At 49.0% G+C, this 14,121-nt stretch overlaps 2 protein-coding genes across 5 annotated transcripts in view; one reads left to right on the plus strand and one right to left on the minus strand.

Moving 5' to 3' along the window:
- The window catches only part of LOC128748128 (actin-binding LIM protein 3-like), a 47,971-nt gene that overhangs the window by 25,205 nt on the left and 8,645 nt on the right, over nucleotides 1–14,121 (minus strand). For 3 of the 4 annotated variants that reach the window (XM_053846545.1, XM_053846549.1, XM_053846547.1), the window contains 3 exons: nucleotides 11,630–11,762; nucleotides 8,850–9,076; nucleotides 1,198–1,301 (listed from right to left, as the gene is read on the minus strand). The gene's annotated coding sequence lies outside the window, so the exon portion shown is untranslated. Of the gene's footprint in view, nucleotides 1–1,197; nucleotides 1,302–8,849; nucleotides 9,077–11,629; nucleotides 13,100–14,121 lie in introns of those variants that run through there. The other variant, XM_053846546.1, reaches the window with a different exon arrangement.
- Nucleotides 125–8,147, plus strand: LOC128748129 (beta-2 adrenergic receptor-like). Its single transcript, XM_053846550.1, has 4 exons — nucleotides 125–244; nucleotides 3,655–3,781; nucleotides 3,843–4,134; nucleotides 4,655–8,147. Exons 2-4 carry the CDS (start codon nucleotides 3,658–3,660, stop codon nucleotides 5,622–5,624), a joined length of 1,386 nt encoding a protein of 461 aa, XP_053702525.1. The 5' UTR covers nucleotides 125–244; nucleotides 3,655–3,657; the 3' UTR covers nucleotides 5,625–8,147.

A 14,121-nucleotide genomic window follows, 5' to 3' on the forward strand; every position in this document is an offset into this window, starting at 1 on the left:
TTGAAACATCTTTTCCAGCCCTCGCGAGCTGTCAGTAACCAGCAGGCGCTGTGATTGGCTACTGTCCCGCTCTGACGTCACCGAGCACGCTTAAAACGGGGTGACGGTCTCGGCCGCGGGTTCAGGGCAAGTGTGGTGGGGCGCAGATGAGGTCCGCTCTGAAACTCCGCTCCATAGGAAGGAAGCGCAGCTGCGGAAAGTAGAATGATACTTTTAGTTGTGAGCGCAGGAGAAGAACGTGGAGGTAAGAACATATGTCAGACGCGCGTGTGTCATGTTGCTGGAGCTCTGGCTGTATTGGTTCTGCTGGTTAGAGCGCGTGTACAAACACCCTCGACAAGGCTTCGTGTTGTTTACCCGCTAAATCTGGGCGGTGTGCGTCCGGCGTCAGCGCTCCGCATAAGACGCTTTATGTGGGGTTCGGAGGGTGAGGCGGTCAACTTACTTTGTCGGTGTGTAAATAAACAAAGCGGGACAAAGGTCGCCGTTTTGACTACTACTTATCGATTGTTGATCACGTGACAACAGCGCTCTCTTTTTTTGTATTGGACGCAAATGCAGGTAATTGAATAATAATAATAGCAAAACACAAATATGAGATGAATAAATTAACTCGGACTCAAAGCGAGTTCGATCATTGAAGTCGGCCTACTTACACCTTATCTAGAACTTGTTTATTCATTTACCATGAGTGTTTTTCACTCATTAGTATTTGAGCTAATGCAGGTACGGGTCACCTGTTCATGACACTCACTTATTTTGTACTTACCTCAAGTGTAAGTTTCTAAAACTATTGTGTCAAATTCCCTCTGAAATCTCTCTAGATTAAACAGCCCAACAGTCCAGTTCATTTGGCAGCTCACTCACAAACACGGTGGCAGCAGACCAGCTTCAGTCTCAGCTCTGCCTGTTGCAGCGGCTTGAATCGGCTGGGAACACGGCTCTGGGCATCGGCACAGACATGTTTACCTCCACGTGAGATTAAATATTGATGATTCAGGGAACCTTCAATGTTTGTCAAGAGTGACTGCAAGTTAAAATACATGCTGCCCCCGGCTTGGCTTTAAAACAGACTTATTACCAAGGAGGTCCCTCACCTTGTCACGTCCCTCTGAAGCGGAGCCAAGGAAAGGAAGGGAGTGAGGCTTTAGCCAAGGTTTGAAATGAGGACGCAGGATGAGCTCAAACTTCACCAACCTCTACACATACGGAATCAAACTCCTCCTGAACGCGGCGGTTTCATTCCAGACCTCTGCGACTGGCACTTTTCAGGGCTCCGAGGGTCCGACAGGCGTGTTTTCCTGAAACATTAGTAGTGTAATTACTGATTCAAAGACAGGAAGCAACACTTGTTGTGACTCCTGTACCAGATGAGAGGCCTGTGTTGAGATTTCAGATGATGAAAGGCTGATTTTGTGCGCAGAATCATTCACAATCAGAGTTGCTGAGGCTAATAACTGTGTAATTACGGTGCATTTATGCCCAGTATTTGGGAAGACCCGTGTCAGGTCACGGCCATGAGACGTGCCTCACGTTGAACTGAAGTATGACAAGGGTGGATACAAACATTGTTACGGCCTTCACAGTAACAATGTTTGCTCAGGCTGTGAAATGACATACTGCAGCAAACAATAGAAAGTACTAATTGGGGCACAAAATGTTTCTTGTTTTGAAAGCCACAAATCATTGTGTGCCGCCTGGATAACTGGCTCTACATGTTTCCAGTGTCTCCCCAGATGTAACTACAATACCACTTATAATAACCACAGTCATAACCTCTGAATGCTGATTCTCCAGATGTAACTCCTGACACACCTGCCTCCACCTCTTGACTTCACCACTTCAAGTCAGGATGGTGCCCCCAGATCTTCCTCCTCTTTCACTCTCGGTTACATCCTTTAACCCAGAAATTCAACCTCTTCAGCTCCGCTCTCGATCTGAGAGCAGATAAACCCCAAACCTCACTCAAAAACACTCGATTGAAATTCAAGAGCCGCTGCCAACCACTACCACACCGCCCTGCTATTCTTTAATATTTATTTAGCTTTGTTCCCACTCCAAGTCCCGCAAAAAAGGAAGAGTGATTCAAGCAAATAATTGACCTCAGTGGTGATTGATTCAGGAGGCCGGGAGCCAAACCAGTCCCTACATGGTCAAAATGGTTTCCAAGGTGGGGATTTTCTCTGGAGAGCAGTGGCTCTCGCCAAGTATCTGGCCCACTGACGCCACACCTGTAATCCCCACCCCCTGCTACAATCACACGTTTAATGTGATGGACTCAGGTTACGGCTCCACTCTCGGCCTCACTGGAACTCTCTGCTATTTTTAAACCCCAAAGCTCTAATGCGACTTTCCTTCTCTATCTGCAACATATGAACCTGTGAAGAAGGCTCTGCGACTCGGTCCTTTCTGTTTCAGTCGCACAAGTAGTGACCCGAAAGTCTGTCTCGCCTCGGGCATGGCCAGTGGCAAAAAAAAGTATTTCTGTTAAAAAATATTTCTGTTAAATATAGTTCTTAGAATGTCACTTTTTCAAGCACCTGTAATGACAGACAGTTTGACATTAGACAGACATCGAAACAAATCTAAATTTTAAAAGGTATTGTAACAATATAAGAACAATATCCACTTCACTCATGTAGAAAACTATTACTAAATATTTGTGGTGGGACATTAACAAGTTAATTATGATTAAAACATTACAACAAAAAACGTGTTAAAATGTAATTTACTTTAATTTAATTTAATTTAATTTAATTTAATTTTTAACTGTTTGCTCTCCAGACAGCAGGGAACCTTTGTCAGTGCAGGAGTTCCTGCTCCACTGATCCCACTGATGCAGCAGACACGTGGCAGCTAGGATGAGAACAACAACAACAAACATGGAGGAATCCTCCCTGAAACAAAGCAAACTAAAGCAGCTGTTTGCTTTGGTTCAGGGAGGTTTTTCACTATACAATGTCCAGGGTTTCCACTGCTCTGAATGGACTTGAAATTCTTATCACATTGAAATTCTTATACAAATATTTCCAAGACATGAAAAGAGCTCCAGTTTAAATCAGGTGATGTAAAGACTTGACTATAGTCACCATGGTGGTTTATTGTGCTGTTGTCAAACTGATGCAAAACAAACAATCTTCTGTTGTTTAAATGTATGTATGGCTCCATCATTAGTTTCACTAATATACCATGTTCATTCACATTGACAAATGTGGCTTCTTATTCTTATACCATTAAACTGCGCTGAATTGAGATTAATTAATTACAAATTCTCTGATTAACTAGATTATTTTTTAATTGAACCCCACCCCTACTAAATACAACATGGAAAATGAAATAAAAATAATGATCTCAGCAGAGATCGAGTCGTAGGAAATGACATGATGCTGTGTTGTTAGCTTGGCAGCTAAACAGACTCCATGATGAGACGACTCAGTGACACTGTGAGGGCTCTGACCCGACCGGACACGTTTTCCAGTCAGATTCAGTGCCTCTAGTGGTCAGCGAGGGGAGGTGCTTCCTAGTAGTGCGATTGAGAAACAGGGTACCGCTGTCCGGTGCTTCCCTGTGAGTGAAATGAGTGGAAGCTTTTTTCCTCCTCCGTCATCTCAGATGTTTCGATTCATCATGGTTCAACATGTGTGATGTCTTCAGATCATGGAGTCCGTCACCGCCGTGTCAGTGAACCAGTCGCAGCCGCGCAACACCTCAGGTTACAGCGACTCGGAGGCGCTGCTGTTGGGCGCGGCCATGGCTCTTCTGGTGTTTGCCATCGTCTTTGGTGAGTAGGTGAGTCAGGTGACCTGTGAGCGCCGCCATTCACCCCCCTCTCTCCACGGCAGGTAATGTGCTGGTAATTACAGCCATCCTACGCTTCCGGCGGCTCCAAACAGTCACCAACCTCTTCATCGCCTCGCTGGCCGCCGCTGACCTCATCATGGGCGTCGCCGTGGTCCCGTTTGGCTCCAGCCACATCCTGCTGGGATACTGGCGCTTTGGGAACGTCATGTGTGAATTCTGGACGGCCACGGACGTGATGTGCGTCACGGCCAGCATTGGGACGCTGTGCGTGATAGCTCTGGACCGCTACCTCGCCATCACCTCGCCGCTGCGCTACCCGAGTCTCCTCACCAGGTCTGACCCCGCCCACCACCTGTGATCCAGGATCGGTCCGCCTGAGCTGAAGCAGACTCTCTGTGTGCTTTTAGTTGAGGGTGTTTTTTGTTTACGGCTGGATGAATGGGCCTTTTGACAATTGAGCTGGCTCCTGCCGCCATCAGCTCGCTCCGTCATTCAAATTAGAATGTTCCAAAAACACCACTGTTTTTCCTGCTCAGGTTCTGGGCCATGGAGCCCAGCCCATCAGGAGGGACAGGAAAAATTAGTTGGAAAAAGTGATTCGGCTTTCTTCAGGAACATCTGGAGAACAGTCGGTCATGTGGAGCCTGAAGCTGTGAGGACTCACTTCAGTCCACTGGTCCTAATGGAGCTTCTCTGTTGAAGCTGCATTCAGACAGTGTGGAACTGCTGGATACTGAAAGTGTCTTGGAAACAAACACGCTTCCATCAAGTCAACAGCCGTACGAAGGAGGCAACCTGTGCAGGATGGTAGTGGCGAGAGGTTCAGCAATAACCGGGTGTTTTGTCTCACCAGGGGCCGGGCCTTCGCGGTGATCCTCGGGGTCTGGTTGGTGGCCTCCCTCATCTCCTTCCTGCCGGTGCACCTGAGGCTGTGGGTCTCCACGGACGACAAGGCTCAGAAGTGTTTGCTCAACGACGAGTGCTGCGACTTCAACACAAACGCCGCGTACGCCGTCACCTCCTCCATCGTGTCCTTCTACCTGCCTCTGGTGGTGATGATCTTCCTCTACAGCCGGGTCTTCCAGGAGGCTCAGAAGCAGCTGGAAAAGATCCGAGGCCAGGAGCGGCACCTTTATAACTTGAAGTGCTCGGCTCAGCTGCCGTGCCCGGAAGACAGCCCGGCCCTGAATGAGCTGAGGCCCGGGGAGGAGGCGGGGGAGGACAGGGAGAGCTTGCAGAGGACCGCGGAGACGGACGCCAGCAGGGAGGAGCGAGGCGTGAAGCACTCTGCCGCCAAGCGTCTGAGGTTCTGCCTGAAGGAGCAGAAGGCTGTGAAGACCTTGGGGATCATCATGGGTACCTTCACGCTCTGTTGGCTTCCCTTCTTCATCATCAACATCATAATCACGTTCCTCAAGCTGGACAACATCAAGACCCCCTTCAGGCTCCTCAACTGGCTGGGCTACTCCAACTCGGCCTTCAACCCGCTCATCTACTGCCGCAGCCGGGACTTCAGGAACGCCTTCCAGGAGATCTTGTGCCTGAGGAGCAGGAGAGGGAGGGCGGGCTGTTCGTGGTGCCGCGACAACAGAGACCCCTACTCCTCCAAGCCTCCCTGCAGGACAAACGGGAGCGCGGAGCACAACGGCGTGAGGCCGGCGGCCGCTAAAGCCAGGTGGCTGAACACCCTGGAAAGCTCCCTGCAGGGCAGTTCGGTCTCTCTGGCGCCTCCTGTTTCTAACTTTTTAGAAGTGGCTCCGGGCTCCTTGAAGAACATCCAGAATAATGACTCTGTGAGCGGAAGCTTCTCCTCAGTCGCCTGACCAAACAGCGTTTTAAATGTAGGCACTGATCCGCTTGTCTTTGGTTTCAGTCTGCAACACTGGATTTACATGCTTCACTTGATGTTTACATTCTGCTTGATTTTACGCTTGGAATGTGCCAGTGTTTTCCTCTGCAACAGGGTCTTCGACAGCAGTTTACATGGATATTGTTATTATTCAGACATCCAGAGACACAACATAACCAGTCTTCTCCATCTGAGTCAGATCCACTCAAGTCAAAGCAGCATTTGTGAAAGGCCATTTATGGAATTCTGGCTCCAATTTGTTTGTCGACAGGATGCCTCATATCGAGCATCATTACCAGAAGGTCACGAAAGATAAGCCTCATCGCCCGCCAGCGTCCGTTACTATATCATTTCTTTATCATAATGTCTGGGCTGTGACCCCAGAGCGAGTTTCAGTCAAACCAAACCAAACCAGCAGTTGCTTCATCTTGGAGTTACCTGGATGCGACTCCAGTTCTACGAGTTGCAGGGAGTTCTTCTCCCCACTGCTGACCTTCAAATGGGACGGTAATAGAGGGCCCCCCCTTACCCCCTTCCCAGTTGGGCAGAGAGTACAGGCCGTGTTTGGAGAGACACCCCCTGTTCTCAGTGACCAATGGTGTCAGAGGTGGGATGCTACTGAAGCTGTGCCAGTGCAGCCGGGGTGTTGCATCATGACTGACTGTTTCTAATGAAGTGCAGGCTCCGATTTTAGTGGTGTGAAAATATGATGCCAAATTTAGCCAATGAGTAAAGCAGTAAATATTATATAGGCTCTTAAAAATGTGACTCAGCTTGAAGAACACCGGATCAGTTCCAGTTCCACTTCTGGTAATCTGATGTTTATGGTGACGTGATCTGGCAAAAACACAGGGAAAAGTTGATTTTTATTTGGATATTTTAGCTCTATCAGGCGATCAAAGCTAGAAGTGAGCTGGTGTTCCTTAAATGGGAATGTATGGAAAAGCGCCTCCAGCCTTCCCACGAGCGTCGGTCACATCTGATGGCGAAGATACGGTTTGTGTACATTCTACTGCCCCAATCACGCGTCTTTGTGTGGCTGTTATCGCTGCGTGGCCCTGTGATATACAGTGGTCGCGCAGCGCCACAAAGTCAGTGTTGTGGAACGGACTTTTCCTGACTCAGAGCCCAACAGTTGGTTGTTATTAGTGTGGGATTTGAACCCTTTGTTTACATCTTAGTGCATCATTTACTCACATACTAGGCGTCCAACTCGCCGACGGCGGTTTGGAGGGCAGCGCGCACGCTGGCGACGGGACATGTTACCCACAGGGACGGCTGTCGTCCAGAAAATTAGGGCAAATCAGTCAGAAGTCAAAACACGAGGCATTCCAAAAGCACTTCACCGCCAAGTGTGTTTCAGTCTCGGCAAATACGGTGCTAACTGGCTGGGTTTGCTCCAGATGATGTTCTCATTCCTCCTGTGATCCCACCTCTCCCAAAATGTTCTGTTTGTGTAGCAGATTCAACTCCAACACTTCCAGAAAGCTCCGCTCAGACCAGTTTATTTTTCATGCGCTGGGAACTTGTGCTGTACAGTGGAGGTGATGACAACTGTGGTCCGCAAAACGCCAGCTGTCAGAAGACATGGCGCCTTCAAGAACCTGCGTCCGTTCTGTTCTACAAGAGAGCTTCTGCCTGGTGTGAAGGTTGTTGGTTCAATCCCAGCTCCAGATGTGTTTGTGAGCTAGACACTTGACCCTTCTCCGGTTCCCCCGCCTGTCGCCCCGAGGAGCTGGGACAGTGCAAACAAGCAGTTAAAAAAGAATGAAGAAGCTTCAGTGTGTTCAGTGTCAGCGAGTTATTCACGTGTGCGTTCGTCTTCCCTCCGTAAACATGACTGTACATGTGACTCGGTCCCTTTCAGTCATCAATGTTTCTGGAGAGACGCTATTTTCCAACCAGCTGTGCTCTGAAATATTTTCTACCTCCTCTGAATGTTGCCATGTAAATATTTATTCTGTTGTATTAGTTGTGATTAAAGGGGTCTGGGATTGTCTGCTGTCGCTATGTGCGTGTGCAGGTAGGTGTGTGTTTAGACCGAGCGCTAACATGGTCGGAAAGTCAAGGAAATAAACGCATCGTGGACGTACCAGTGATGGTCTGCTTTGTGCATCTCCAGTCAGTTATTACAAATGAATATAACTGGCAGGAAAAAACACCGTGATCATATGAATGACTGAAACGGTTTTGGGCCGTGGGGGATGTTTTTGGTGCGGGACATGTGGCTGCATATATTTTCCAATGACTAATGAGGAAAAGTAAATACTGAGCACAGGACTTCTTTCTCAATCCCAACACAAAATGCAGGATTGTGTCTTTTTGGATTCAGACACACAACAGAGCAAACGTTGCGTCGGTCCTTCCTTAAACAGTCACAAGACAGAAACCAGCTCACAACACTGTGGTTCAGGGATTTACGACGGTGAGACACTGAAATTGTACACAGCAAACTGCATGAACTCGGACTGAAGGAGTGTGAAGCATGTTACTTAAATAAAGTGCAGTATATGGATCCATCATTAAAATGATATTCACAACTAAATGGAGATTCAGGGAAGATGATACACTTCATGCTAAGCTAACATTGCTACCAAGAAACAAGAGCACTCTTGCTAGCAAACAGTAGAATCAGTTCATATTTCACTTCCTCCATCATCAACCATTGTTTTTATTTTATTCATGAACGGGTCATTTTTCATCATGATGACAGTTAACGGTAAATACATAATAAGCTAACGGTGAGAAGTCTGTGGATGATCAGAGGCAAAAGGAGGAAACATGATAACAAAAATATGACGATACAAATCTTAAACTTGAGAATTATCTCTTCAAGTAGCTGAAAGGTTCCGTTTTCAGGGTCCTAGACGCCATGGCTGTTGTTTGTGGGGCCATTTTACATTTCAGTTTTTGTCCCCGAAAGTACATTATATGATCAACAGAATTTATACACACATTTCCTGAAGATATTTTGGGTAAAGAAAATGTATACATAATAATAAATATGTAATAAAATATTGTGATGGTAACTAACTAATAACTAATCAGCCTAAATTGTACTTAAGATGTGAAATTAGGAACACTGCCAGCTCAACATCACTGGTTTTTCCACCGCGTCAGTGAGGAGGATAAGCCTGGAATCAAAAGACGCTCTGTCGGCTGGAAAGACTGTGGAAATGTGATTCAGGTGGCGCCTCACCTTGGATCTGTGTTAATTCAGCGGCGAGGTCTTCCGTGACAAGCAAGCGTTTTGTTCTAAAGCAGCCGTCCTTCAAGTCTGTCGATGAGAGCGCTTCCTGTGACACTGTAGCTGCCTGCTGCACCTGTCGCCGGCTGTCAGGGCTCCACCGCAGACACACGCTCGGATGCAACGAGCCAGGAAACACTCGGGTCTTCAGAGTACTGCTCCATGAGGGGACCTAGCCACTGCATATCAGTAACACAAGAGAGTCCAAACACATCACATCAGATGAGCCTATCCCCGGCATGTGAAGCCACACTCGCCTGCATCATGTGGACAGATGTGAAGTGGTCCCCGCAGACATCCAAACACACATGTGCATGTGCAGTGACACCGCATTAAAAGTAAAGGATAAACAAGTGCAGCTGTGGAGTGCTGTGTGTGTGCGTGTGTGTGTGTGTGTCGCAGCATCGTCTGGATCAGACAGAAATCCGACGTGTGTGTGGATCAGACTAAGCCTGAGTTTGGATGACTGGAGGCCACAGAGGGCAGATGAACAAGTGCCGTGGGGTTGCGGGGGTCACGTGGGGTGACGTGTCGGTCACACACCAGTCGTTGAGAACAGATGAAAAGATACTGGGTTGTGCAATCTTCCACTGGTTACATGCACGTGTGGGTGTGTATGTGTTTCAGCCTGGTTCAGGTGAGCCATGTTTTTTGGATGGTTGGGTTTAGGGGGAGAGGCTGGGGAAACGGGGGGGGGAGACTCAGACGTTACGTAACACCTGTCCTTGGATCTGAAGTGAAAGTCGAGTGCCGTTAATTAAAGGTTGAGGGTTTTTCCATCGCTTCAAACTCCCCAACATGACGACATCAGCAGTGCATCCAATCTGTGCCGCAACTTGAGGCACAACAGCCACCCGCCGCTGGCCAGGAGGATATGCGGCGTCTATGTAGAGCGCTTCTGCTGCGGCGCTGATATAAATACGGCCTCCGTCCTGCGCACATGCCGCCGCGCCGGAAATAAGTTCTTTGAACCTGATCTTTATTGCCGCTGCCATTTCTGAAGGTCAAACACTCTTTGGTTTGCATGACCCTCGACACAAGAAACCAGGGTCATGTTTCCTCAAGCCTGTGCGAGTTTCAGGGGGACACCCTGGAAAGATCGCCACCCAAGTGAGACTCGTGTGTGTATTTATTAATGGAGGCATCACAATGAAACTGACTTTCTTTCCACCTCCAGGGGTCCCCACAGAGGTCATGAGACGTGACCCATCTCAGTGTGCTGCACCAATACTGAACACAGTGGGCCACACTTTTGGCCTCATTTGGCCCTCAGGCTGCAGGTTTGAGATGCCAGGCAATGCCAGTGTCTCTCAGTGCCCTTGGATGGTCTGGAGACACCCGGCTCTCATCCTGGGTAGCTGGGAATACGTGAGTGGATGAGGCACCAAGTCAGATGCCCCGGACCCTCACAGAGTGAAACGTAATGACCCACAGTCAGAAGGATCCGGTGAAATCTCAGGTTCCTCAGAACTGAGGGGGACCTGTCCAGGGTGTCCCCCACACCCGCCAAATGAGCCCGGCTCCAGCTCCGTGGAAGTCCTGCCAAGACCAGCTGAAGAGGCCAGCTGTGAGGAGCGCGGCCAGTTTTCACGTTACTCCTGATCCGACCTGCTTGACAAAGCAGACGTTTCCATCCTCACACTGTTGAGCTTCAGATCTCCTTAAAATGATTAGCTGTGACTCTGGGGCTCACGTTCCTGCCATAAACACTTGCTGAGCAGCATATGGCACCACAGCAGTGCGGCTCGCTCCTGTCGAGTCTGCGTCCGCGTCCAAGGGGTGCGGACAGTTAAATATTCCATTAGTCCTGCGGCGAGGCCCGAGTCATCGCACATTAAGCCTCATTCTGGGATGACTCATGTGGACAATCGCGCGCCAGTGGATCAACGTTGAGGGGTGGAATTGGATGTGCCGTCGGATCAATCGGAGATTAGGCGTGTTAAGTCAAATATCGTTGAAGAAGATCAACACGTCCGCCTCATCATCGTCTCAGCGCCATTTTAAGAATCCAATCAGCTCGAATGAGCAGAATCAGATTACATTACATCACGGCAAATTGATGAATCAGATTAGATCCCTGGCAGCCACAGCACCCGCGGCCAGCACTTGTTAGAGCTCCACTCCGCCGCACCATAATCCAATTGTGGTCCAAGATGGAGGTGTGAACAGGATCTTGGGGATGAAGAGGGACATCAGGGGGCTGATGGGAGAGCCAAGTTAGGGAGCTGGGCTCGTGAGGGGCGAGGCAGCAGAAGGGGCTCCTACGGGCTGGCATCTGTTAATCGCACCCTGAAGGTCACAGGTTCAATTCCGGCTCTTATTTCCTGAAAAGGTCGTATCTCAAACCAGTTGGTGTGTGCATGTTTGCCTTGCCTTTCCAGAGTGTCCGCTAGCTCTCGTCCGCAGTTGCTGGGACAGACTCCCTCCATCTTTGACAGGAATCAGTGGCAGATAGTGACAGAAATCTTCTGTTTTGGTCTCCAGTGTTAGTCCATTCTCTCCACCACCTCTCCACCACCACATGGATCCTGATCCGGACGGCGCCGTCTCTCCCTGCTCTGCCTTCATTCCCTCCATATTTCTGCACATTTCCACAAAGCTTATGGACCACAAAGTGCAGTACCACCTGAAACCATGGGGTGCAGTGTTACAGTTCCTACTTGAGATGTAGCTCTAAGGAGAACACGAAGAAGACATCATAACAATGGTGGATATTTAACAGCCTCACTGACCTTCGACTCCTACAACGCTGGCTCTGTTTCCTCTTTTGTGCAAGAGCTACATGATCCATGCTTCTTCCACAGTAGCCATGTTGATTTTGGAGTTTGCTGTTGGCATAAACTTGACTCTGAGCTGCTCCCCCTGCTGGATAAATTGGAGAACAGCAAGGTAAACAAGGCATGGAAGGCAGTGATGATAACATTGCTTGAAAATGACAGGTATGTTCGCTGGCGGCCATCTTGGCAGCTTGTTGCTATGACCTGATACGCTTTGTTCCGTACAGACAGCAGTAACTCTCACGTCATCCACTGTAGTTCTGGGAGTTCCAAACCCAGAACAGCTGTCTGTTCCGATGACCTGGATGGATGAGCGTGAAGCAAACACATGGCTGTGATTCCAGAAACCAGCGTCAAGATTCCCCTCTGCCTCCTCGTCACAGGACGCGGTGAAACGGAGCAGAAAAAAGTAGGCGAGCTGTATTTATATCTGGAAATACCGCACCACGAGCCGCGTCCTCGTAAAATGTGATTTATCTCTGCGGGTGGATCCGTGTTTACTTCCATGAGCATCTGAGCCTTGTCACGCTCGACGGTCCATCTGATGAAAGTAAATCTCTCCCGGCAGCTTGCATGCTTCCCTTGACCTTATCAGGTTCAATGAGTCAAACATGGATCAAATATTCGCCATTTTTAGGGAAACATCTCTGCATTTAAAGAGAACATGTCGGGTCGAGGAGGCAGCACTGTGAGTGATGAGGCCTGGGGTCAGGATCATCCGCTGCTTCCCCTGTGGGGTTTTTTCCCGATAGCATATTCCCTTTTTGACCCACCACGTATATTTTTAGCGGATGAATGGAATGTGATGGACTGTGACAGACCACCTTTCCGTCACAGTCCATCACGAGGGAACATCATGTCTTGCATTCAAGAGAAAAGCCGCCAGCAGGAAAATGGACGAGCCAGACGTGGACATCACTTCTTCGATTTGTCAAGCTAAGAAGCTACAAGCAATGGACACACAGCACGGTTCTCAAGAGAGAGCAAGTGTTCACTGAAGCTGTGACCCCCAAAGTGAAGGAGCCGCCATAGCACTGTGCCCTCGCAGGTGCTCGTGCAGTTGTCCACTCTCATCTGTGTATCTGTGAGCCAGTGAGACACACTGATGTCTTGTGCTTTTCTGCATAAATAAACTTATCTCGTCCGATCATAACACGTCAGGTGGCTTTATCAGCTCCGAATCACAAGCAGGGGAAGACGAGGTTGCGTAACCAAATGTGCCAAAGACATTAGTGTGTTGATAGTGATGAGTCCAATGTGTGAGGAGACGGTTGAAGCGGCTTCCGAGCACCAGCAGTCATGAGACGACCAGAATAATGTGTCGGCCTCCAGGCACACGACAGAACAAAGAACCTGAGGAATGACATTGGAAGGGACCGCAGCGCCGAGGCCATGCCCATAATTAGTCAGAGACAGTCAGCATCGCCCTTCATCACACTCTCGCCGGACGCCGCGGCACAAACCGGCTTCTGATGCAGAAAGAGCACTGCTGTTGTTCCCTGACGCATATAAACAGCAGCCCTCAGCAGCTGCCAGGAGTCTCTCCCGAAATAAACACCACTCAGCATGGAAGCTTGCTGTACCAGTCTGGGATCGTCAGAGGCAGCGCTCCGGGATACTCCCGGTGTTCCTGCCAGACCAGTCCCATCCAGGTCAGCGTCCATAAATGTTCGTGTTCGAAACCAGAGACTCGTGAGAATAGATCTGCAAATCACACGTCCATCTTGACACAGGAACTTTATCTTCCTGACTGCTCTGAAGAGAGACGACTGCAAGCTGCTGCTCCTGTCTGAGGCTGGAGTCGGAGAGTCATGAGGTCTGTGTTCTGTCAGGAGGATTCAGCTGGTGAAAAAAGGAGGCAGAATTTTCACTAACCAGTCGATGCTCCCCTCAATTTAGTTCCCAAGCTAGTGAAGTTCTACAGTTCAGGTGACTTGGGAAGCTCGAGTCTGGGCCTCCGTGACTTGACCCAAGCAGCCATTTTGCTTTCCTTGGCAACTCCACAGGTGTGAAAGCGAGTGAAACCCTCTGCACCTCTGACAAACATCTAGCTCTTGTCACCGAGGCCCATCAGACTGAGGGGCTGTGAGGTCACCACCGGAGAGTTAATCGATGCGAGCACCGTCCACCTCCTTCATGAGGAGCTAAGTGAGTTTCAAAATGACCCTGGTGTTTGGCAGTTGGCTCAGCAGCGCAACAGTGGATCAATGCTGAGACCCGAAGCTCCATCTCAGAAACAGATGAGCATTTAAGCATCAGAGAAGATTGAAAGTGCACAGATGGGGGTGACGCTCAGCACCAAGATGCTCCTGGATAAATCAATGACAATTAACCCCTCAGTCCCATTTTCTGCTCCATGAATGACAGAAAGAACAAGAGCTTTGGAGAAGACAAACGGTTTCCAGCTGCTGGTTTTGTGCTTAAGACCTTGGAACCAGCCAAAGGAC

Source organism: Synchiropus splendidus, chromosome 17 (genome assembly GCF_027744825.2).
Source record: "Synchiropus splendidus isolate RoL2022-P1 chromosome 17, RoL_Sspl_1.0, whole genome shotgun sequence".
NCBI lineage: Eukaryota > Metazoa > Chordata > Actinopteri > Syngnathiformes > Callionymidae > Synchiropus > Synchiropus splendidus.